At 39.5% G+C, this 21,932-nt stretch overlaps 1 protein-coding gene across 6 annotated transcripts; it reads right to left on the bottom strand.

Annotated features, from left to right (window-relative positions):
* Positions 1–340: 340 nt before the first annotated feature.
* Positions 341–21,448, bottom strand: LOC124998157 (cell wall protein DAN4-like). 6 transcript variants are annotated; one of them, XM_047572377.1, is made up of 13 exons: positions 20,258–20,411; positions 18,181–18,232; positions 17,884–17,961; positions 17,390–17,440; positions 17,214–17,294; positions 17,019–17,130; positions 16,888–16,908; positions 16,712–16,765; positions 12,160–12,693; positions 11,788–11,838; positions 10,938–11,044; positions 10,448–10,492; positions 341–979 (listed from the first exon to the last, which is right to left on the bottom strand). In XM_047572377.1, the coding sequence occupies exons 2-13, from the start codon at positions 18,211–18,213 to the stop codon at positions 971–973; spliced, it is 1,176 nt and encodes a 391-aa protein (XP_047428333.1). In that variant the 5' UTR covers positions 18,214–18,232; positions 20,258–20,411; the 3' UTR covers positions 341–970. The 6 variants fall into 6 exon arrangements, with proteins under 6 accessions (XP_047428333.1, XP_047428331.1, XP_047428329.1 ...); XM_047572375.1 differs by lacking the exons at positions 341–979; positions 20,258–20,411 and adding exons at positions 6,450–9,063; positions 21,392–21,448; XM_047572373.1 differs by lacking the exon at positions 341–979 and adding an exon at positions 6,450–9,063 and having other exon boundaries at positions 20,258–20,410.
* Positions 21,449–21,932: the final 484 nt, after the last annotated feature.

The following is a 21,932-nucleotide window of genomic DNA, read 5'->3' as shown; positions in this document are numbered from 1 at the left end:
TTATGTTGTGGCTGGGATCCAAAATACATCTATAATTTTGTTATTGAAAGCTCAGATCTAATCTAGTTATTCCCATGTCACAGGGATGTCATGCTTTTGCTACATCAGTGCCAGCACACGCAAACACTCCCTGTTTAGAAACACACCAAGGCTCTTTCTTCTCATAAATCCCTTCTTAAACAATGTGTCTTTGTGAAATCCTTAGGATATATTCTTATTGACACTTTTTATTCCTGTTTCTTCGATGATATTGATTGACTTACTCATTTGCCACTCTGCTTCGTCTGTTTATATTTCCTTTTGTAAAACACTCGTCAAGAAAAAATGTTGTGAAGAAAAGTGCTTTATAAATACATTTTAGTATTTTATATCATCACATACATGATGTTAAACTGTAACATATACTGCAAAGAGGACCACATCTACAGTTTTATTGATCATTTTAGTCTCAGATTAGAGTTATTCACACATGCTGTACAATATCAGTTTAAAGCGAGAAAAATAAGTAATACAGCCCTTAATTTGAGCCAGTTACATATTGTTCTGAGTGTACTGACTGAATGAAGTAATCAGTACAGTACATGAAAGATAAAACCATTTAAAGTGCAGATGCAAAGAGACACAACTATGTACAATAGCAGTATTAAATTAAATTAAATTAAATTAAATTAAATTAAAAATCACCCTTCCCCTTCCATTACTTCCTGTCTTCTTATACATTTCGAGTAGGTTCCCCTTTTGCATCTCTGACTCTGCAACCCCAGTATTCAGAGTTGTGAAATAATGTTCATACCACAGCAAAGACTAATAGTACACTGTTAAAATCTTCTTGACAGCCAAAAAAGTAATAGCCCTCTCCATTCAGCAGTAAATGTTACATGGCTGACTTTGTTGAAGAGCTATTGAATCCAGGATGTTCTCTGCTTGCAGCCATCATGGCATGTCAACGTGTTGCCCAAGGCTTGGTACTCTACAAAGACTGTAACACAAAGAGACATTTTAATACTACGAGAGGCAGTTGCAACAGTCCCAACGCACTTTAACAAAGAATTCTTTTCAGTTACGTTTTGGCACACTCACGCTGTGCCGAGGCACAAATGATGCCCACTGTCCCCTTTTCCCCCACATCTAACACATACATCGTCGCTTGTGCGTGACCAGTCGATCCGTGCCTAAGTCCACTTCTTCCAATTGTGCCATGTCTGGGAAGCGGTTACGCACCCAGGCACGGTACACTAGCGCTCACGCTAGCCATATAATCTGGACTTAAGGGATAAAGCAGGGCACGATGTCCTCTAGTGGAGCGTTTATTGGTATACTGGTATACAGTGACTACTCCGATAAGTCTGGGAAGGCAAGCCGACCCAGAACATTGGAAATGTAGACTACCACATGTTTACAGACATATGAAAAGAAAGGGGTGGGGTTGTGAAGTTGCTGCTGTGAAGAAGGAAGGGGAATGTGTTTATATGTAAATCAAAAGGTCTTGTAGGTCAGGTCATTCGATTGGGATTTTAACGGCTCAGCTTTGATGTGAACAGGAATGCCACATCGCCCTGTTAATTTATATGATGACATTGATGTACCTGCCTGTCACACTCTGATTTTGCCACTGAACAACCTGTCAGACTGTGTCGTTGTAGAAGCTCCAGGGCTGCGAGCAGCTCAAAAACAGAGCAAAGTTTTGATCTCTGAGATTGCAGAGATTTTTTTGTCCATTTTCTCATTAAACTCATCAAATGTGTTGTTACACGATAGTTAGTGGAAGCGGATAGGTGAATTAGTGCTACGTCATGTTCGGGAAATCGCACCGAGGAATCTTGATTTGAACTGCGCATGCGTGGTTGTGCACTGGCAAGACCGTGAGATCCGCGAGCTGGTCTGCAGCCGTGCAAGTTAATTAGCGTTTGTTACAGGCTACAGTCATGTTAAAAGTACCTGTTCACAGTGCCAAACACAACAGTGAAAATGGTGAACTTTGTGAAAGCCAGGCCCCGAACTCTCGCGTATTTTCTGCATTATGCAGTGAAATGGGCAGCGATCATGAGGCGTTACTACTTTATACAGGGGTGTGCTGGTTATCAAGAGGCAAAGTATTAAACACGTTTCTCTGAACTCAAAGATGAACTTAAGATTTTCTTCAGTGACCATAACTTTCATTTGTCTCAACATCTTCACGATAAAGAGTTTCTTACAAGCGTGGGTTATCTGGTTAATATCTTTTCTCGCCTGAAGGAACTTAATCTTGGATTACAAGGGGTTTCCGCAAAAAATATTCAACGAGTGAGATAAAGCTGAAGCCATGATAAAAAAAACAGCTGAACCTCTGGTTAAACTGCATGGAGAACAACAAAACAGAGGTCTTTCCTACGTTGTATGACTTTTTGTGCACAAATAAACTCTGTCTGACAGACAAGATGAAACAGGAGATACCTGCGCACCTCAGGGAGCTGGCGGCACAGCTGCGCAATTATTTCCCCGAATCTGACAGCTCAGACAGTTTGATACGATATCCTTTTACAGCTGTGCCTACTTCCTTATCGGCAACTGAACAGGAGAGTTTTACTGAGATCACAACAGTTGGTTCCCTGAAAACAGAATTTAATCAGAAGCCACTGCCAGATTACTGGATCGGACTGCGCACAGAACAGTGCTGGCCAAACGTGCTGTCAAGACTTTGATGCCCTTTGCCACCACGTACTTGTGTGAGAGTGGATTCTCAGCCCTAACAGGTATGAAAACAAAATGGAGAGCGAGACTTTGTGTGGAGAATGATTTAAGACTCAGGCTTTCTGAAATTCAGGTCAGTATTGCAAACTTATGTGCATCCTGTCAGCCACACCCTTCACTTTAAAGCTGTGGTGAGTTCAAGAAATGTAAAAATATTTGTTAGATTCCTTTTTCAAAAGTGAACTCGTGTTGCTCACTGAAAATATTGGTAGAAATTGATCAATTTGGTGAAAAATAAAATAATATAGAAATTATTTAAGTGATTTGTGATGTGTTATATGTTGTGTGTGTGGTGATGGTGGTGGGGGGGAATTACAGACAGGTTTTTTTGTGTGCACGGGAGTAGGGGGTACATGGCTGGACGTTAGATATCTGAAGGGGTACCTGGCTGTGAAAGTTTGGAAACCACTGCTCTAGACCTTGAACTTAGTTGTTCATTTGCTTTCCTCACATTACTGTTCAGCCATAGACAGTAAAAACATGGATGACGAAACTGCTCCTTAAAAGTGAATTAGGTCACCAGCTCCACCTCCTCCATGTTAGTGAATTGGACTTGGGCCAATGCATGTTCCAGAAACAGCTCTACCGTGCGAATGACCCAGCCAACAACGACCATATTAAAAACCATGATGAGAAATAATGAGGCGAGGACATCATCAGTCTGTCTTCATATCAGATCTCAGGATGACTGGAATAAGTATCTTATTAAGGGAACTCCCAGGCTCCCAAGACGTATAAGTCATTCTGACTTTGCATGGCATGTGCATGGTGATTAAAACTACCCAGAGAGAACAAATGTCTGGCAACAAACATACAATCGGCTTCTGGCCAGTTACTTATAATTTAATATTGACAAGCTCATTAAAAAGGAGTGGGCATCCTCCTAGAAATAAATGATTCCTCAAAGTCATCTCCATTACTTCTATGGGAAACAAGTTTTAAAGCAGCAAAGCAGTTTTAAGAGGTATCATCATTTCATTTTCCGCTCACAACAAAGAAACAAAAGAAAGAACAAGAAGACGAAACTAAACTGGAACAAAAAAATCACACACCTTGAAAATATTATTATGAATAATCCAGCAGAAGATATACAGCAAACTTAATCAAAGCAAACAAAGAAAAAACATCCATCCCCGTCATCAAGGACTCAGCAGGGAAGCCAACACAAGCACCACTGGAAATCAATAAAATCTTTTATAGACTTTTATACAAAACTATATTCATCTGAAATATGACCAGATCAACTCCTTTTTAAATGATATCCCTATGCCACAACTTTCTCCTGATCAATCTGCCATACTTGAAGATCCATTGACTAAAGAAGAATTATGGACCCGATGGCTTCCCTGCTGAGTTCTATAGGCACTTCTGGCCCATTCTTGTCCCACTCTTTACAATTTACAATCTACCGTCCAATTTCTCTCATGAAATCAAAATTCTCAACAGAGCACTTGCATACAGACTGGAAAAAGTAATGCCATCCATAATCCATCCAGACCAGACCGGTTTCAGTAAAGGCAGACACTCCTCCAACAACACGCAGATGGACAACATAATTGACTACTCCTACAAGCAACATGTACAAACCATCATTACCACACTAGATGCAGAAAAGGCATTTGACAGGGTTAACTGGTCATTTCTCATATCAACTATGTATAAATTTGGCTTTGGGGAATCATTTATTAACTGGACAAAAATTCTATATACAGCACCTTCAGCCACTGTTATCACCAATGGACTAACTTCACAACCTTTCACACTTCACAGGGGGACTAGGCAATTATGCCCACTCTCTCCCTTCCTGTTTACAATATTAATTGAACCCCTAGCCAGCAGCCATACGCCAAAATTCCAACATCAAGGGAATTCAATCACAGAACATACACCAAAAAATCAGCTTTTATGCAGATGATATCTGACTTTTTCTGCAAAAACCCCACAATCCCTTCAAGAGATAGAATAAAACCATTGAATCATTTTCCAACATCTCTGAATACTCCATTAACTGGCAAAAATCCTCAGTTCTCCCACTATACAGTAACAGCGGGGGTATGGCAACCCATACACTTCCCATTCCTATATGCACGAATCACATCACGTATCTGGGTATCAACATTTCCCCCAGGCTGTCAGAGTTGCTTAGTCTAAATTGCACATCATTACTGAAATCAGTATGAGACAGTCTCCTCCGCTGGATGAACTTACCACTTTCATATAGCACTGATTAAAATGACAATACTTCCCAAAATAACCTATGTATTCACAATGATCTCAACACAGCACATCATGGTTTAAATCACTAGATTCGATTATAACAAAATTCTACTAGAAAAATAAAACACCAAAAATCAAACTCACAACTTTACAGAAACCAAAGACACACGGTGGACTTTCAGCACCAAACTTTTATAATTACTACCTGGCAAACCAACTACAATACATCCTAAAATGGACCAACCTTCATCAGTCAGACAGCACTTGGTTAGACATAGAACGGGCAACTTGCGAAAACATCACTATCTCAGATCTCCCATTCCTCAGTCAGACGATCAAACAACATCAATGAAATTCCGAAATTCCACAAAATCACAAACTCATCATTGGCACCTTCAATTCACACCACTCTGGAACAATCCTGACTTTCTCAGTAATAAAAAAACACTCCACCTTCCCACATGGTCACAAAAAGGCATAACACACTTAAAACACATAATCCATAACAACACACTGGTCCCGTTTACTCACTTGGTCCAGGAGTACAGCATCAGGAGCAACCAGTTTCTGGAATACCTTCAATTCAAATCATCAATTCAAGCAAAATACAATATCAAAATCATTAACTTAGATTTATCCCCACCAATTTTGAACCTGATTAACATTCATACAAAAAAGAAAGTCCTGAGTTCAAGAATATATCAAATCTTTTTACAATCTGACACAACCCTTTCCATACCTCAGGCTTGTTCCCAGTGGGTCAGCAGAGTCCCGAGACACCACATTAAAATGCATAAAAATAGAATGAATAAATAAATCAGTGTCTTAGAAGATTTATCTTGCCTATGCTTCCTCCTCCCCCTCCACTATCTCCCACTATCCTTCACTATAGTAATTATTATCACTATAATTATTACTTTTTTACATTTTGTATATGTCTGTTGGTCTTGTTGGTTTTATTTATTGTCATTATTACTTTCTTTTAAATACTTATTAATGGAAGTATTATTTTACTTAATATGTTCATTATATATCCTTACTATAATATAAATAACAATCTAATAATTATTATTATTCCTTTATTATTGTATGTACTATTTACTGGTGAACATACAAATTATTAGGTGTAACACCATGATAGGTCTCACACGCACATCCACACGCGCGCGCACACACACACACACACACACACACACACACACACACACACACACACACACACACACACACACACACACACACACACACACACACACACAAATACACATTGTTCATATCTTTGTTGTTCATATCTGTATTGTCTGTACTGTATTGTCCAATTAAAAAAATAAATAAATAAATAATGTTGGATTTTCAATTTCGTAATCCAGTCCTGTTAAGTAAATAAAGTAAATAAAAATAAAACATAGACAGGTCTGCTGGAAAACCTTACTACCTCTTTCCATTTTATAAAACTTCAATGCAACCACCGTAGCACAGAAAGGGCAGACAAGGCAATAAGAGATAGGGCAATCATTTATTAATGTTGCAACGGGGTCAATGGGGAAGCAGCATATCACTCAAAGGACATAGGAAAGAGCATTTGAATGACCAGACAAGATATAATAGAAGAAAGAACACCTCCAAATGTATGCTTGTATAGAGTGACAATACTCTCACTGGCCATTGTATTAGGTACACATGTTCAACTACTCGTTACACACATATGGATGATTGGGGAAACATTCATTACATGCGTCATTGATGCCAGAGGTTGGAGTTGACGTAAAGATGACAGTCCCTCAAAGACTTAATTTGTTATGTCAGTTAGGACATTTACATGCACACTAATACTCCACAATAAATACTACTTCAAACACAGTTTTTAGTTTGGTTTTAATTCTTGGAGAGATCTGGTAAACAGTTACGCAGTTATATAGCACTTTTCTAGCTGCTGGTACTCAGAATGCACATGGAATATAAATATCAGCTGAGGTTTCGCAAAGACCAAAACATGGACCTCGTCCAAATGGCAGTTGGAGAAAGGACAGCGAGGAGACCGTCATTAGCATGAGGTTCCTTGAGCCATGTAAACAGCTTAATCGAAATAATATGGTGACTACCATAAATCTCACTCTTAAGACATGAAGCAATAAAAAGGAGGGAAAAAAAAAAGATTTGTAATCCCAAGCATCGCAACAAAGTGCAGGAGAAACATTAATTGGACGGCAACTAATGGGGAGGTGGTTGACAGTGAACAAGCTACAATATGTTGCTGTGACAAACCGTTTAGAAGAAATCCATAATCACAGCAGTTTAGTCCAGGACCAACGCAGGACTTCCGCACAGATTACTGAGCTGCATGACCCTTTTCATAGCTTATTACTTTGCACAGTTTTAAATTAGGATAGGTTTGAGGGAAAAACAAGCCTTTTAAAAGGTTAACTGCCTGTCACAAAACCAGAAACAAAACTTTGGCATTCACACACCAACAAGAGACGTCATTATGTTTTGATGAATCGCCTTATTTTTGGTTGTTTTTGGTTGTTTTTGGCAAGTTTTTGGAAAGAAAGCAACTGAAAAGGTTTGCAAAAGTGGACACTTTCCACTTAAGAAACGCTTGAATCTCAGTCTGTGTGTTACTATGCCACAAATACATCAATAGCAACAACCTGTCTGAATCCATACATACTCGTACACTATCCCAACCACTCACATTCCTATCTCTGAAAGGACTTTCTATTCAAATAAGAAACTAACCCTCACCCCAGTCCTAACCCTTCCCCCAACCTTAGCTGTAACCCTAATGCAACTGTAACATTTGCATTAAAACCAAGTTGTGGGTTCCAGGCCAACTTGATCAGCAGCACACACACACACACACACACACACACACACAGACACACATACAGTCTTATAAAACACAATAAATAAAACAGATAAAAGACAAAACTTATTACATGGTTTTACATAAAAACAGCTTTAAAATGCAAACGCGGTAAAAAAAAAAAAAAAAAAAAAAAAAAACGAAAAAAAAAAAACGCACCAATGAGACATATCTGCTGCGCTGTAATATACATGCTATTTGTATGATAACTGTCATTCTAGCTTGAGAACAGGCTGATAAGCTTAAAGTGTAGAGTAAAAAGTCATTATTTAATATTTTAGGTTATGCTTTATATGTTTGAAGGCTGTTTGTAACATACTGTTAATGTTCTTAGCAGATCTTTTTCTTTGCAATAATTAAACACTGAGGGAACTCTTTTCACGGTGCTTCTTAGACCAACAATTCACAGATGTCACATTTAGGTCCTGGAAAAAACAGGGAAGCTAGCTAGCTGACCCCCAAGTCTAATTCAGTAAAAAGTATGGTGTTCTGGTTGGCATTATAAAGATACATTTAAACACACAGTCACTAAAACATCTTTGCGCTACTGGCTTCTCAACTACACCTACATCACAGAAAACTCAACACAGGCAACACAAATAAATCAAAACCTGAGCTACTAATATACAAATGTATACTTTCATGGTTAATGAAAACGGAGGACTTTCCTTTTTTCTTTGTCCATAATCTCACATGCCAGTGTTGCCAACAAAACACATTCAGTTACTCCAGTAGTATTAGACCAGACTAAGTGATGCCAAGGCTGGCGCAAACAAAGTGCAGTAACCACACCGGTGAGAGGTCTGCCAACTTTTTCTGTTCTTATAACAACCATATTGGAACGGGCTCAGCTAATTTAAAAATGCTTTTGAAAAACTTCAGGCTGTTTAAAATACTCAAAATTTGGTCTAAACGAGGAACTCAGTTGACTTGACTGATGTGGTTCTCGTTGCACTTCATTTCCTTTGTACTGGAGTAATAACCTACACTGCCTCGATCAGAGGTGGCGTTGAGTTGTCATGCCGAGGCTCGTTCAATCTCACTTCACTTCGCACCAGAAGCGAATCAGGGGCCCGAGGCATCAACAAGCCATCTCAGTTCTAATGTCCATCCCACGGATGTGATGTGTTCAGGTTATATATATTTATACATATATATATGTAGGCTTGTTAGTAGACTTGATTGTGGATGATGTTTGTTGGAGGACATTCCCTCGTAGCCGAATTTTGGACGATGGGGCAATCTGCGGTCTGCGTGACAAAGAAAGACCGTGCATTAACAGAAGCAGCTCTGCGAGGCTAACCATCATGTCATTACTGATATTGTTAGCATGGCGATGTGCGGCGTGGAAGCGTTGCGTGTCAGCATCGTAACATTTACGAGCAGCTGGGTGTACGACATCAAAACTCGTGATGGACTTTGTGACATTCTCTGACAATAAATCAATATTTACACCAAATATTGCACCAATCCATCCAGTAAATCTGGACATATTTAGCCCAATAAGACTTTTTTTTTTTTACCCAAAATGAATGGAGGTAAAATGGAAACTCTTGCAAAAAAAACATTATATGTGTAATGCAAGGCAGCTGATGTGTGGCATGTAACCCCTTTCACCAGCTTAGTGTATTACCACTTCCTCAGTGAACAGCTAAAAAGTCTTTAGGTCCTCAATATCAAATCAAAACTTATTGAATCATCATGTAGTTGCACAAACTTTGCAGCAAATTTGGGACCAATCCATCCAGGTCATGTTATTAGGAACCCAAAATTTTATCTGCCCCAGACATCTGCACTAGAGCTGTGGGAAGGATAAATCTGATGTCTGCGACTGATTTTTAATGCCTTGTTTTTCTTTCTCTCCCTTTCTGGTCCATGTTGTGAGGACATTAAGCTCACTTAAAGGGCTTTTTGGAAAGGGCACTGCATCATCATCAACATCATTTTACAGTTTATTATATGCTGCACACTGAAAATCATAATGAATTCTCTCCTTTGTTACCATCTGTAAATTTCTAAAATAGAAAGAGAGAGGTGTTGGAATCACTCACAAAGACCTCTGACACATTACAGTTTAACTTGGAAAAAGAAGCAGCAGACGGTGCATATATTCCTAATAGCTGTGTCACTTATCTGGGACGTATTAATCCCTGTGTCGTCAAGGTTATGTGAAGAGGAAAAGATGTGAATAAGGGAACTATTGTGATGACCACAGACACCATTGAGCTCAAATTTGCAGAGCATACCAAGTGGATCTGTTTGCATCACAACGCGCCCAAGTAAAACTTGACCTGACTAAGGCAACATCTTTATGATGTTTTTCCAACAGAGTGGAGGTTGTTCACTGGCCAAACACACCAAACCAAGACGTCATTTGCACAATGGCTTGATTCAAACATACGCCTTGCATAAGTGCAGTTCTGCCACAAGCTGAAGCTCAGATATTTCGTGTAAAAACAGGTGCTGAGACTACATCCTTCGCCATCTTGTAGTAATTACTTCCACAGCAACTTCACATTCTTTTAACTTAATTCTGGCAGGACCAATTTGTATGAAATGCACGACTCTTAACACCAAGTGAGTTAAAAAGAAGCATACAAAGAAAATAGTTACTGAAGCCTGAGAATATCTCACCGACACATATTCCAATGCGTGTTCATTCTCCTGGCTGAAGCGATCCTGAAACAGAAATGACACAGAAACTATATTTTACCATCACAATGGGCTGTATCATATACTATGGTCCTCTAAGAAATATAAAGTTTAAATTAGTAGATAGAGCGGTTGCCCAAATAAACCATCACAAGTAAAACCCTTTACAACCCGAACGTATCGTCGGTGACACATTAAAGCTTGCGTTTTTTGAATTACCATTGACTCACAATGGTTTGCGCTACTGACAAAATTCAAAGTGTGGCTGCCGTGCATCATCATTACTGTAATGGCAGCTTTTTATCCCAGAAATCACACTTTGCATTTTGTCCATTGGTGAGTTACGGCAATTCAAATACTGCAATCTTCTTTTTTCATCCGTGGGTGGATGTTTAGGTCTTAAAGGATTAACAAAAAACAAAAACAGACAAACAAACAAACAAACAAAAAACAGATTTTGACTCAAGCTCACCGCCTGTGTTGCTTGCAATATGCTGTGTTTTTTCCTGCACCAGAAAAGAGCCAGCAGCATGACAGCATTCGAAAACAAGGAAGTTATTAGAGCAGTCGTCAAAATATCTGTTTAAAGAGAGAAACAGATATATATATATATGTATATATATTAATGCCATTAAACAAACAAAACATTAAACAAGGTATGATCAGAGCTCAGAGCTGGAATAGCAGAGTAGTGGTAGTAGTAAGAGTGATTAACTGCCTGGAAAGTTCAAAAGATTATGAATTTTTCCTGGCAGTCTTTTCACTTTGACATATAGAAAATAATGTGAAGTAGCTCTTACAGTCAGAAATTAACCACTTTGAGTAAATTCAGCTGACAATAATTCAGTGACCACAATGGAAGAATTATACATTTAAGTTTAAATTGAGAAATTCATGTTAAACGATTCAAAGTTTCAGTTCTTATTCATCTGGAAAATATTCATCTGGGGGCATGGCATTTACCATTTATTATCTGACACCTAGACAAAATACCGAAATATGATACTCAGCAAATAAATATAAAAGAGTTCTACTCTAAATATCAGCAAATGTTGAAAAGAAGGCCTTTCATTTGACAAGTCTAGCTGAGATGCAAACTGATAAATAAATGGAAATAAATAGACACCGATTCTTTTGATATCTTTAGTGGCATTTTTATTTTATGCCAGTCCCGTAACTCCATACAACTGGACATCAGCTTCTACGCAGATGATGCACTCCTCTTCGTAAAAACTAATCAGGCAGGAATGCAGGTGTTTGCTAAGCTGCGCTTTAATTCATGCTCTTAAGCTTTTTTTTGTCATGTAAAGCAAAGCTCTTACTGTATTTGGTGTTGGGGTCGCTGAATCTGGAGATTTCTGGAGAGCTCTGTCCTGAAAGGGAAAAGAACATCATCTTCAAACCAGCAGCACAATTTATGCTTCACCTCAGTCTTTTATCTCCTTTATAACCACTTGTATTTGCCTAATTCATTTCCTCATGATTCTCCAACGAAAACATCCAGGAGTGTGAAATTGTTAGCTACAATTAAAAATTCAGTATTTAATTCAGTGTTTCCCAATACTGTTTGAACTCTTGAAATTGAACTACGTGCCGACAAAACCCTTCTTCTTTTTTTTTTTTTTTCATGGACACCATATAAACAGTTTAAATTTTAAACTCAAATAAATTGCCATACTGTACATATAGCTTACCATTTACAGAGTCCTGGGTTTCATGAGCTGTTGTAGTTCTTTGCACTTTTGTTGTCGTTGTTGACCTTGGCATTTCAGTTGTTGTATCTGTGAGTGTCGCAGTTGATCTTGGTGTATCTGCGTGTGTCGGTGTTGGTGGTGGAGTTTTTGTTGTCGCTGTGTGTGTCGTTATTGATGGTGAAGTATTTGTTGCTGTCGCTGTGTGTGTTGATGGTGAAGTATTTGTTGCTGTCGCTGTGTGTGTTGATGGTGAAATATTTGTTGCTGTTGCTGCGTGTGTTGATGGTGAAGTATTTGTTGCTGTTGCTGCGTGTGTTGATGGTGAAGTATTTGTTGCTGTCGCTGTGTGTGTTGATGGTGAAGTATTTGTTGCTGTTGCTGTCGCTGCGTGTGTTGATAGTAAAATATTTGTTGCTTTTGCTGCGTGTGTTGATGGTGAAGTATTTGTTGCTGTCGTTACGTGTGTTGTTGCTGATGATGAAGTATTTGTTGCTGTTGCCGTTGCTGCTAGTGTCGTTGTTGATGGTGTTGTTGCTAGAAATTGCAGACAACTCAGTCAGCAATAACATCTTACAATACAGCATCAGAGGATAATATGTAAGTATAGACACAGCATATGTGAAATTACAGAATTTAAAGGTACAGGAAACTTTTTTTCTTTTTTACGTCTGTTTTTTGTGCTAAATTATGCTAATATACTTTCTACTCTGTCATCCAGTTCTATCCACTTTGTCTTTTTTTCCCTCTGAACGAAGGACATTGTGAAGGGGAATGAAGAAAGCGGTTTTAAACGGTTTTAAATTCAACACGGCAACCTGAATGACGTGAAAAATGAACAGAGGCTCAAATCTGTTGGGAGATATTAAGGAATTAATGCCCACCATTTATTTTTAAGATACGACAGTTGAAAGCATTGGAGCCACACTGAAGCCCGTTGTTGGCGCCTCATTTATTATTTAGCCACCTTGAATTATTAATGAGTGCTCCAATCAGATATGTATTTAGAGGTTACATGCTGCCATTCTGACATACTGCCATTCCGACATGCTGCCATTCCGACATGTCACTATTCCGACATACGGACGTCCCGCCATTTCGACAGTTTCGTCCCAGCATTCCGACACGATTTTAGTTTCCATAGGGAAATGTGCATACTTTCGAGTGTGTGTGTGCGTGTGTGTTCTTTTTTTCATGTTTTAAGACATGTGTACAGATGTAATACAGTCAGTCTTCTTTGTGCTGTGGGTAGGGAGGCTCATGAAGTGCAGGGGGCAGATGGGAGGGGGTTCCGACATCTACGACTGTCTGTCTGTCATTAATGTCTGATCATAACCTAACAGTTGTAGAAAATGACAGGGAGGAGATCGCTCTTCAGTGGTGGTGATCGTAATCTTGCGGGCATCACAATTGTCAGTCTCTGTATGTTAATTGTAATAATTAATGTTGCATATGATGAAGGCGTAAAGGCGCACAAAAGATTTGTTGGAATGGCAACACTTTGAAAAACGGATAACATACCACCATTCCGACCATAGGAGGCAAAATTTTTCAGAATGATGGGACGTAAAGGGTTATGTGTTGCCATTCTGACAATTAAGGCCTAATGTCAGAATGCTGTTATGTCAGAATGGCCGTATTTAGCTGACGTCAGCTAAAACTGGAAATGAAAACACAAATCAAACCAGGGACTCTGAATAAAATAGAGGGCTAACTCAAAAGTTAGCCCTCTAAAAGATTAAAATAATAATAATAATAAAATAACGGTTGATCTTTATTCACAGTCCCATCTACGTAAAGCAGAACGCATGCAGAAAATATGAAGCGTTCATTATTTGACACATATTTTTGATGCAGGCGAAATTAATCCGATATATTCACATAATTTCAGCGATGGTGGTTTAGACTAACTAAAGTCAGTGAATAATTGTTTATTAATAGTGATTTCAATATTAATCAAAATAATTGTGATTATTATTTTTTCCATAATTGTCCAGCTTGATCGAGTTAGTCTCTTTCATTTATTGAGGTGGTTATATGAAGTATTATCCTAATTATCAGTGGTATATCAGTGTCCATATAAGTGATTTTTAGTTAGATAAGATTAGATTAGGTTAGATCAAATTAGATTAGATCATATATTTATCCTGAGGGAAAACATCCTGACATCAAATAAATATGTGAGTGAGTGAGCACGAGGATCCTTCAGGCTCCGAACAAAATGAAAGGAAAAATATAGCATGCGTATAAATCTCTTTTTATGTCTGAGTTTTTCTCAGGTTTGTGACAAACACACCTGGATGTTTCCTTTAATGACAGCCTGGCAGCCATTAATTATAGTGGAGAGAATACTGAGGTATTGGAAAAGTGTGGGATAATTTCTTCACATACATGCAGCAGACACAACATTATGACCACCTTCCTAAGTTGTGGATCATCAGAGAATGGACATGGGCCTTCTGAGGGTGTCCAGTGGTGTTAGTGGGGGATGGGGGGTGGGGTGGGGCGGGGGAGGGGGAAGCCAGATTCAAAGGTCTCCCAACATTGTCACAAGATGGTCAGTGTTATTTGCTTCTCCTGCCAGTGGTCATAATGTTGTGGCTGTAAAGAAAAAGAAGAAGACGATGCGCCATGCAACAGGTGAGTTAAGATATTCCAAGCGTGATTCCTGTTTTCATTTAATCTGATTTATTGAACCTTTTTTGTTAATTCGTCTTGATAATTTATTCAATTGAGTTGCTCGATTACAACCCACGATATGCAGTTTTTTTCTTCTGCAGTTTTGCAACGATTTTGTAGAACATCCTTTAATTTTACATTTCTGACATACTGCCTCTCATCCATATCCATACAGAGGATGTGCAGTTCTAAATGATGTTTCCTGCACCTTTAATGTAATATTTCTGTTAAAAAGCTGTGCCCACAATCACTGATAAAACACACAAAATACACAAGACAGAATCGATAATATCTGCATGCCTTAAGCAAACATGGAAAAATAGCTTTACAAAAGCAACAGCTTCTACAGACCACCTCTAAAAATCTAAATGTTGATGGTCACCTGTGATCAGACAGACGTTAACGCAAGGCAGACTCTAACACGGTAGCTGAAGTGCACCTCCCCAAAAACGTAACTCCGTGTCATGGTGAAAGGAGTTATGACCACAAGAGCAGCGATTGGTCCACTTGGTTGATACGTATTACTGCTTTAGCATTTCCGTGCGCTGCTCCACTTCCACAAATTCAAATCAATCAATCGAATTGACAGTTTTTGATCAGTAAAGATGGAACAAATCGAGGAAAGTTTAGGCTGACCAGGTTCGGAGAAAGAAACACGAAATGTCAGCGAAAGCTTCAGTTGCCATATTGAAAATTAAGCAGGAAGTAGAAACAAAAATGTAACCCTACTGGCAGGAAAGATATGCTGACTAGTGTTTGGGGGTTTGGTGTTTTTACAGAGCGAGCTGGACTGAAGAGTGCACAAGCATAAATGGCTCGACCTGGCATAGGCTACGTAAGCTACGTATGTAGGTTACAGCATCTATGTTCTGCAGTACTCTAAAACTCCTGGGGATGAAACACTGGGTCTTTTAGAGGACGTAACTGTGTACGTAAGCTCCGTATGTAGCCTACGTACATACCTATGTATGTAAACTACGTACGTAGGTTACGGCATCTATGTGTCATTTAAGTCCTGGGGGTGAAACACTGGGTGTTTTAGAGTACATACCTGTCTATAGACATAAGCTACATACGTAAGCTACGTACGTAAGCTACGTAAGTACCTACAGTATCTGTGTCCTGCAGTACTTTAAAAGAGCCTCAAGTCTTGGGGATGAAACACTGGGCCTTTTAGAGTGCATACCTATCTATGTACATAAGCTACATACGTAAGTTTACGTACGTACGCAAGGTACGTACATGAGCTACGCATGTACCTACGTCTATGTCTTGCAGTGCTTTAAAAGAGCCTTAAGTCCTGGGGATGAAACACTGGGTCTTTTATAGAGTACTGAAGGACATAGACAACGTAGCCTATGCTGCTGCAGCCATTTACACTTGTGCACTCGTCAGTGTGACTCTCTTTGTAAAAACACCACCCAAAGACGCCACTGTGCTTTTTTTGCCAGTTAGATTCATTTTTGTTTCTACTTTCTGCGTCACTTTTCACTTCACTTTAAAGGCGACTGAAACTTTTGCTAAAGACACACATTTGTTTCTCCAAACCTTGTCAGCTTAAACTTTTCTGGATGTGCTCAGTCTTTATTGATCATAAACTATCAATTCAGAAATTGCTGAAATGGAGAAGCAGCCAGAAACGCGACTACCAAGCGGACCAATCACAGCGTTTCTGAGGAGGTGCACGTCAGGCTACAGCGTTGGGGTCTGCAGTGGTTCTAAATGTTTTATTTTTATCTTTTTTTTTTCTAAAACGATAAAGCACACGTTTTTTAGGGGTAGCACAGACATTTTTATACTCAGTTTGTAAACTGGTATGCAGGTTTTGCAAGCAAATGCACTTTTTAAACAATTCAAAATAAAAGGTTCTACTTACTATCATAGAAACTCGGTGATTCGAGCAATTTCAAGTGGATCTCTCTAATGGCATCTAGAAAAAATATCACAACAAGGAAGGTGATGAATGTAAGCAGAGATAGCACCTTTAAACACAGGAGAAAAAAAGGTCAATGTGTGTTTTGGTGCTGTAAGTATACCAGAGTATAAACTCACCGTAGTTGTCGCAGACTGAAACTATAATGGAAGAAGGACAGAAAATTAAATCACATGTGAATTTTTTTTAAAAAAAACATAAAGACATTTTGCACAATTTTCCAATAATATGTGCAATATGTGATTAATACCATTTGTTGTTTCGTTGACAATTTCGTTGATCACACACGCAATGTAGAGCAAGGAGACTTCTTTACGAGTTTCTTGTGTTTCCTTACACATTTCTGAAACATCATCTGGAACCTGTTAACAAAGAATAAGTCGTTCAGATGCAGTCACCAGTTACTTTGAGTAAAATCTGACATTTTCAGAAAATGCTGACTTACCTTTAGGCAGTAATGCAGAAGTTGGCAACATGTGTTATGTTTATCCTCACAGGACAGATGTAAAGAACATGCCAGCATGTTCTGCAATAAAAATCAGACATAGGCATATTTAGCGAAATGCAAGTCAGAGTTCACTTTCATTCACCATTATGCACAGAAGTGGTTCATTAAGTTACCTTGGTGTTCTCAGTGCCTATGATGGGAATTCTTTCTTTAAGATTGGGGCTCTTAAAAGGGAAGGACACAAAAAATAAGTAAAGTTGAAACTCCAAATCATAACTGTAATTTTTACAAGAACACAGTCTTCCAGAGGTCGTTGAAGGGTCCTAAGTGGCTGGGATTAGGAGTCTATTGCCATTTGTTTCAAAGACAAATGAAGACAGCATTCACAAAAATAAGGGCTATTCATTCGTGCATCTGCTATCCATGATTGAAATAACGATCAAAAACCCACGACCTCTTGAAAACAATGTTCAGATTTATACAATGATCAGGCACAACATTATGACCAACTCCTCATATTATATAACTCTGTGTCAGGCTGCATCCTGATTGTCATTGCTATAGGGTGGGGGTGGATGGTACATGTCTAATTAACATCCACACAAATGAATGCTGGTCGTAATGTTGTGACTGACCTGGGTGAATATAAAAAAAGATCAATACTTACCAATGGGGCGGTGGTAAAAATTTTTCCTAATGTGTCGGTGCAGTCACCGTTTGTGAAATCGATCATACACACGAATGCCTAGCAGACAAAAAAAACAACAACATCATTTACCGGCTTGTCCATCCATCCATCCATCCATCCATAAATCCATCCATCCATCCATGCCTCCGAGGCTTTGTGAACTTAAATGTAATTAAACTGAATCAATCAGAAAGGCTCTTGTTAAATGGCAAACATTGAGTGCATCCCTAATGAAAACTATCTTAAAACACTCTGTGCAGCAGGCACGAAACTTACGAATAGAAACACGTAGCTCTGCCAGGATGCCATGCTGCCTCTGGGATCGAAGCTGTGGTGGTGCGAGAAAAACATATGAGAGAACCAAAGTTAGAAAAAAACACCCAAATGCACTGCAGGTCAAGAACAAAATTCAACCTCAGGATGTGTCTTCAATGCCACAAACGCCACACTCACTGAGTGCAAATAGGGTAAGGGTGCAGGGGTAAACACTTGCCACGGAGGAAGGTGGCCTAAATTTTTGGTTCTGAGTTACGAGTGCATTGCAGCTCTTTTCCGTGTTGTTTGTTTAAGCAGCTGACTAGACAGGCCAGGCAGGCGGCTCATTTTTGTATCTCATCAACACCGGAACAGACTGCAGACGTGCACTCACTAGTTTATTAGAAAGAAAGGAAAAGTTGTGGTGTTTGCCATTTGTTCAAAATAGACAACTGTTGAGCTGTCGTGGTAAAAAAAACAGAAACCCTTTTGGGATTAAATCCAAACCAGATACTACATCTTCCACAAGGATCATAGTTGAATCACCACTGGCTGTTATGTGCATTCACTAGTGTACCTAATGTGTACCTAATAGTTGGCAAGTAAGTGTATGTCTGATGTACACAACTAATTAGCACGGCAAACTTCTTCTTTTCACTCTCCACTGCATCAAGAATTTCATTTTCGTGCTCTACACCAATGTGATGGGGTCTTTCTATAATAACTGCACTACAAGATTTTTATTGGCTCATAGTTAATTATTATTAATTTGATCTATTAAACATCAACAAGAGGGAAACATTCCTCTCTTAATATGACTCCTACAATGACTAACTCTATGTAAGTAGTTTATATAAAACAGAGATGAAAAAAAAGATTGAAAGTTGGTTGGTTTTAAGTCGGAAATTTGGTGTTTTTTTGCATAATTGTGGTTTCCACTAATGATCTCATAAATGGCAGCCTGGGAATATACTGTCATTAGCGGCACTTCAACAATGACTTTCCTTTTCAGCCCAGGGGAGAGTAAATGATTTGCTAAGTGATGTATGTATGTGTGTGTGTGTGTGTGTGTTGCTCTTGAACAGGTCTGATGTTATTATGGACTTGGACAGACTTTAATTGTCCACAAGGAAAATAAACTAGTCCTAGTCACTTAATTGCCACAAGAAGAAGAGCTGCCATACCCTCTAGTGTCTGCTGTAGTGTTTGCAACAAAAAATCTACCTCTAGGAATATGGAAGGTGAGAGGGAGGAAAAGTGTTTTCACAAATTAATTTTACCATTTTTCATTGGTATCATTATTTGATTTCTTAATACCATATTAGAAGTAGTTAACCCCCACATCCATGATCAAACTGTCGACCTGATTGGATTTTAAATCTGTCTCCCGCTTCCAGGAACATAAGTGTTCTTTCATTTTTGCACCCATTAAAAACAGAAACAAGCAGCTTTGCAAAGTTAAATTCATCATAAAATTGCAACATATTAAAAAGCTACACACAAATCTGATGTCGTTAAATAAAATGACGTTTTCCCCATTACTCTGCACATACATACAAATACAGGTGGCGCAGGTTTAGTTTGAGTCAAAAACGCACCAGTATCTATATCTTGTTCATAGGACGGGCGTTGATGGAAGGAAATGAGATCAGATAATAAATAAATAAATGGAAGAAGGTCTTGCACAAACTGAAAGAAAAGCTTTGGATGCTGACAACGCAGCTGCGTTCTCCGAGTCCACACGTACAGCAAACAGAACATACGCGACTCTGGAGCCAAGCGCAGAGTCGCAGCCAAGCGCGCACGGACGGCTCAGCTCAGCTCAGCTCAACTCAGCTCAGCTCGGCTCAGCTCAGCTCAGCTCAGCTCAGCTCCTTCTGCGACCCGCAGAGGGACTTCTCCACCAACTCACTCTGGTCAAAAGCAGCAGCGTATTCCACAGACACTTGAAATGGCGTCGCTTGAAAAAAAGCTCAGTCTTTCAATTTAATCCAACTGGCACAACTCGTTATCGGTGGAAAAAAAAACAAAACAAAACAAAACTCATCTTTAAAGATGCGCACTGAAGAAAACAAAGTGAAGAGAATCTGCTGCCTACCGTGATCTGCTGTCGGTGGTGCGCGTCTGACTGCGTGCAGGACCGCTTCTATTATCACATTTTTACTTTCACTTTCTACCTTTTCTCTCCTCCTCTCACTCCCCATCGAAATATCCTCTGGAGTTTCCAAAAGAGAGGCTGGGCGCTAATAAGTGCGGAGGAAGAGTATGTAAAGTGTGACAAGGGGAAAGTTGGGGACAGGAAAGTGGGTATTTCCACTTGCATCGATGCAGTGATAAGGGGGTTCACCTAATGTTCCTGGAGGGGATTCTATGATAACCTTGTCTAGTGGTGTCTAGTGCAGGGGCCGGCAACCTTCAACACTCAAAGAGCCATTTGGACCCGTTTCCAGCTACAGAGAGCCGCTTGACTTAAACAATTCCACAAGTTAGAGCCTCGGGCGCAGAGAATTAGTTAATTTACTTATTATATCTAGGGATGTCCGATATTGGCTTTTTGCCGATATCCGATAGCCGATATTGTCCAAATTCTTAATTTCCGATTCCGATATCAACCGATATGGTATACCGATATATGCAGGCAGGACGGGACTGGGAGACTTTTTCAGGCCAGGAGTCAGTCATGTAACCAGGCCACCCTGGCCTTCACCACACAAGCATGTTCACACCCACACACACCCACACACACACCCACACCCACACCCACACCCACACACACACACAAAATAGTGTGTTTTTGGCAGATTCAAAACAAATATGCACTTCAACATAGGCATAATAGTTACTACAACACTCACCCTCATGTCACATGGATATTAAAAAGGTATATTATTCACAGTATATTCCTGTTTTCAGTCTTCAAACATACTGATGATCAAATGAAATAGCACTGTAGACAAGACAGGTGAAGATCACACATACTTTAGTGAGACTGAAACACACAACTTCAACTGATCTTCTACATGCAAGTTATAATAGTCAGTGGGAGCCTGGAGGCTCGAAGTGTGAATGTTGTTAAAACTTCTTAGGGACAGAAGTCAAAACCGAATTGTAAATAGATGGTAAATTAAATCTCAGCCCACCTCCTCTGTTTAAAGAAGGTTTTTCCATTTTGACATAGATGGCTTCCTTTACTCCTCCCTCAAACCATCTGTCCTCTCTGGCCAGGACTTACTTTGACGTTGGTATCTTCAAAGGAGTGTCCTTTGTCCTTCAGGTGGAGTTGGACTGCTGAGTCGTTCCCTGATGAGCTGGGTCTCCTGGGTTGGGCCATGCGTTTGTGGATGGGTTGTTTTGTTTCCCCAATCCACAAGTCTGTACATTCCTCACTGCACCGAACAGCATACCACATTACTCTGTTTTTGTCTGGGTGTCTTATCTTTGGGGTGGACCAGTTTCTGTCTTAGCCAGGTTTGAAATAAACTGGGATGCGGTGTTTACCAAAAATTCTCCTCAGTTTCTCTGATACACCAGCTATGTAGCTATGTAAGCGATTTTCCACCAGTTTATCAGAACTGACGAAACTTCTTCAACTCCTCCAGCTCTCTTTGTCTCTGCAGCAGGTACCAGACACGCAACACACGCAACACACACAACACACACACACACACTCACACACACCTTTTCCACAGGTAGTCTGCGTGGTTGATAGGGAGTGTCGGGGCGAGTCTTAATCGACACAGACCAATCGTCTTGGCCTCCTCACATGCTGCTGG

This window comes from Mugil cephalus, chromosome 20 (genome assembly GCF_022458985.1).
Source record: "Mugil cephalus isolate CIBA_MC_2020 chromosome 20, CIBA_Mcephalus_1.1, whole genome shotgun sequence".
Lineage (NCBI taxonomy): Eukaryota > Metazoa > Chordata > Actinopteri > Mugiliformes > Mugilidae > Mugil > Mugil cephalus.
The sequence above is the reverse complement of the archived record's forward strand: the minus strand, read 5'-3'. Positions and strand labels throughout refer to the sequence as shown.

What these genes read in the sequence shown, in the direction of transcription:
- LOC124998157 (XM_047572375.1), bottom strand. Translation starts at nt 18,213, where the DNA reads ATGGCATCCTGGCAGAGCTACGTGTTTCTATTC. An exon ending in ATCACCGAGTTTCTATGATA is followed by an intron (nt 12,694 to 16,711) that starts GTAAGTAGAACC and finishes TGCAATTTCTAG; the next exon opens with CAACAACACCATCAACAACG. An exon ending in TATTGCAAGCAACACAGGCG is followed by an intron (nt 10,493 to 10,937) that starts GTGAGCTTGAGT and finishes TTTCTGTTTCAG; the next exon opens with GATCGCTTCAGCCAGGAGAA.